This window comes from Olea europaea, unplaced genomic scaffold (genome assembly GCF_002742605.1).
Source record: "Olea europaea var. sylvestris unplaced genomic scaffold, O_europaea_v1 scaffold1608, whole genome shotgun sequence".
In the NCBI taxonomy this organism is placed as follows: Eukaryota; Viridiplantae; Streptophyta; class Magnoliopsida; order Lamiales; family Oleaceae; genus Olea; species Olea europaea.
Window position 1 is genome coordinate 158163 of NW_019233714.1, and position 3970 is coordinate 162132.

Genomic DNA, 3970 nt, shown 5'->3' on the forward strand with positions numbered 1-3970 from the left:
AGCAGTGAGGTGTGAAATAATTATGATTTTTCAAAATCAAACAATTTTACGTCATTTCTTTTAGAGGATTGATTCAATTTGTTAGCAAATAAGTTTTTGAATTTATTTTAGTTGTTCATTGTCATGTTGTTACTGCACTGACTTGGTCATTTAAGTATCTTCTTGCTTTCTTGTCATGTGCATACAATAGATAACAGTGAAGAAATTGAAAATGGAAGAGAATGACAAGATTTGGGGTTTTCTGTGATGTGCTCAGCGACAATATGATGTAACCAATTATTTGAAACTAGTGTTGAAAGCGATAATGAAATTAAAATAAAATAAAATAAAATAAAGAATTACCTTGTAATCTATTAAAATTGTGAAATTATATATTTCATGTCATTGTTTCACTAGATACTATTAGTGTACGATTATCCAAATTTTGTTTGGTTTGGTAAAGCTTGCAATGCAACATATGTGGTGAAACCAAAATTTGAAAATTTTTAGGTTGTGGATGCGAAGGGATCGGGCTGATAGAAGAATGGACCTGTTTTATAATTTTTGCTCACGAACACAAACACACACATACACATTCTTGTACTCATCTTTAATATAGCGGATTTCCTCTTTCCCTATCCCGTGATTTTCCATTTTTCCCTTTTTATCTAGGATTTTCACATAAATCTGTGCATTCTTGTTCTTAATTTTTCTATTGCCTATTCTCATGTTTATTCCGTATCAGATAGGTTATTCTCTGTTCCCAGAGTTGTTTCTCCAATGTCAAATTGTAAGCTTATTTAGTAAACAATTTGCATTGATAACTCTATTCTCTGGCTCTCTAATTAGTAGTTTTCATATTGCTTTTCCGGGGATGTCCACTTTCATGCTTTTCGTTGCATAAACAAGACCAGAATTAAAACTTCTAAACATCCAAAAATTTCAAAAAACAATAAATAAAATAAATTTTCATTCATTGTTACTTGAAACAATACTTGTGAGATGCAGGGATAGACGGTGCTTAATGTTACACCAAAGAAAACAAAACCTATCCCTCAATGTAGGGCAACTCATACCCTTTTTGCAGGGCATTAAATTGTATCAGATGGAATTAACAAAGGGGAAGATCTTCAGGAGGAGGCTCTAAAGTTTCCAGTTCCCCTAATCCATTTTCCACTAAGAAAGCCATTGCCAAACCCCAGGTGATATGGACATCCAAGTGACAGTGCAACAACCAGACCCCTGTTTTCGTTAAATATACATCAATTTGACAGATCAAGAACAGAAAATATATAAGTATATTAGTGCTATTTATGTTCTGTTTTCACCTGGATTATCAGCTATAAATCTGATCACGGACCATCCAGCAACAGGTACACTTGCCGTATTACGTAGAGGTGGATCTACAAGGTTGAATTTTTCTGAATCTTTTTCTGGGTCGAAATTTCCAAAGCCCTCAGCAATAATATAAAAATCATATCCATGAAGATGAATTGGATGGTTCTCAGCAGTGAAGATGCTTGTTCCCTGCAGCACCAATTGTACTTTCGCCCCATACTTCAACTTGTAAACCTTAGTCCCAGGAACTGGTTGCCATAGTGACCGACTCACATTACCCGTATAATCGAATTTCACTGGAGGAGTTGCTGGAAAATCAGTTGTGAAAACTCCAGGTATACCTTGGTGATGTGCTTGCAGCAAGGAAAAGGTGGAGGGGAGCACGAAAGATTCGTTGTTCATACTGGCGGTGAATCGAGTTCCATTTGGACCCTGACAGTTTGCAGAACTGGAACCTGTAGGACAGTTGTTGAGTCCTAGACCAACCGTGAAGAACAGATTCTCATCAATTTCAGTGGGTACTAGAACTTTTCTTGGGCTTCTGAAACTTTTAGTGAAGGCAGCGGCGGTGGCTGTATCATTGAATTCTGGCAGAATTGGCATTACTGCTTTTACAAGAACACCTATGGCAGGACAAGGGGCAGATTTGTATTCGAGGATGGCTGTGGTGGTAGTGTTATCAAATGGTGCACCTTGAGCACTGGCATATGCACGCGCAGCTATGTAGTATCGAGCAGGTGGCTGATCTGCTGTGATCAGAACATCAGTGGTCTGGCCTGGTCCAAGCATCAGGACTGTGGTGATGAATGGCTTGACATAGGAGGCGTCTGCTCCAACAACGGTGAGTTTGTGATTGGCAACACTGAAGAAAAGCTCTTGATTAAGCCCGGCATTGACGACTCTGAGGAGATTGGTTTCGCCAGAGCCCACCGGTACTATGATTGTATCTATATAACATCAAATTTTAAGTAAGATCCCAGAAAAAATTAGATTTTTCTCTGCAAAGAAGTCTGATTAGCAAGTAATCCCTCAATTCTCTCTCTCTCTCTCTCTCATTTTTATTGCCTCTAGACAGATTACATTTCCCTTCTTGATGTAATTTTCAGACCTTTTTGTTGACATTTTGCTAACTCTTGTCTACTTCTAGAAAAACAATGATGATAAAATTTGTGACACTGACCTCTGCTGGAACAGCTGTATAGATCACCCGGCTGACCATTGATGGTGTAGGCATCAGAAATATTAGGAGCAGCTCCTGTTCTTGTGGCTTGCCTCACAACATCAATCGGATTTGCATCCCACCATTCACCTAAATATATATGAAATTTCATCATCAGTGAATGAAATTAATCGAAGAACAATTTGATTAAAATGTATATATAAATCGAGGAATTCATTACCAAGAAGAAGGGGAATTTCGCGTTTTGGCTTGGGAAAAGGATAAGAATCTCCCTCCTTGGGATGAATTATGAGAGCCCCGTATACAGTGGCTCTGAGCCACGAGCTGTGGGCATGCCACCAAAGTGTCCCTTCCTGTCCTTGAATTGTGAACCGGTAAGTGTAACTCCCTCCTGGTCTAATAGGGCATTGTGTCACAAATTCTGGTCCATCAGCCCATCCGGTTCTTACTTGTCGCACACCATGCCTATAAGAACAAGAAAAGAAGATTTGTTGCTTAATTATACTCAGCTAATTGTAAACTCTAGAAGAAATTTAATAACATTCTATGTATAAACATGCATGCATGAAGTTATTACCAGTGAATGGTGGCATTGTACCGAGCTCTATTAACAACATTGATCACCAGGGTGTCACCATTATTCACTTCCAATGTTGGTCCAGGGTACATCCCATTCACAGTAATAGTGTTGTGGGTTTTGCACAACCTCTTCACCGGTGTTGCTTGAATCTGCACATTTTCATAACAACAGTTCAAAATGTACCAACTCCCTAAAATCAAGAAACTTCAAAGCAAAAATCAGACAAATGACATACTACAAAATCATGGTATTGAGTTTTTGCATTAGATATCGTCATTGCGCTTGCGAATATTAGGAGCAACAAGGCTAAGCAGAAGGGATTTGCTTCCATAATTTCACTTTGTTTTTAACAGAAATTATCTGGGTAGATCGTGATGACAGGAAATGAAATGAATGAATATTTGATTTGTGAAGTTTAGTGAGTGAGAGGAATTCTTTTTATACAGAAGAATCGGAGAGAGAGGGTGTTTCAAAGGTTGGCGGTTTTAGGTTTTAATAGTCAAGATTGAAGGGCAAACTTAATTCTGCTCCGTCGAGTTGTTGCAACCACTGCTCTATCAAACTGAACAATTTTCATCTCTGCTTTACGAACAAGTCTTGTTGTTAAGGTTGGATTATTTTAACGATATCCGTTTTCGATTTTGTTTTTAGCTTGATTACACCATTGCGTCTCTAGCCGACAATGTCTTTTGAAGAATTTTCAGCATCATGTACATACGTATATACTTCCTTTGTTATCATATCTGTACTTCCCACCAATATGTAGAAACTTTTGTCTCTCTCTCTCTCTCTCACACACACACACACAAAAGGCATGCAACGTCTCTCATTGTGTCGTTGAAGCTGTTATTTTTAGCCAATTTGTACAATTACATATATGGGTAGCAAAAGGG

The 3970-nt window shown here is 38.1% G+C and overlaps 1 protein-coding gene across 1 annotated transcript; it reads right to left on the reverse strand.

Moving 5' to 3' along the window:
• Nucleotides 1-936: 936 nt before the first annotated feature.
• On the reverse strand, nt 937-3520 carry LOC111377130 (laccase-12-like). Its single transcript, XM_023000191.1, has 6 exons — nt 3313-3520; nt 3075-3226; nt 2718-2962; nt 2498-2626; nt 1308-2264; nt 937-1221 (listed from the first exon to the last, which is right to left on the reverse strand). Exons 1-6 carry the CDS (start codon nt 3406-3408, stop codon nt 1091-1093), a joined length of 1710 nt encoding a protein of 569 aa, XP_022855959.1. The 5' UTR covers nt 3409-3520; the 3' UTR covers nt 937-1090.
• Between the last annotated feature and the right edge of the window lie 450 nt (nt 3521-3970).

What these genes read in the sequence shown, in the direction of transcription:
- LOC111377130 (XM_023000191.1), bottom strand. Translation starts at nt 3,408, where the DNA reads ATGGAAGCAAATCCCTTCTGCTTAGCCTTGTTGCTCCTAATATTCGCA. An exon ending in TACAATGCCACCATTCACTG is followed by an intron (nt 2,963 to 3,074) that starts GTAATAACTTCA and finishes TTGTTCTTATAG; the next exon opens with GCATGGTGTGCGACAAGTAA. An exon ending in ATACAGCTGTTCCAGCAGAG is followed by an intron (nt 2,265 to 2,497) that starts GTCAGTGTCACA and finishes GATGTTATATAG; the next exon opens with ATACAATCATAGTACCGGTG.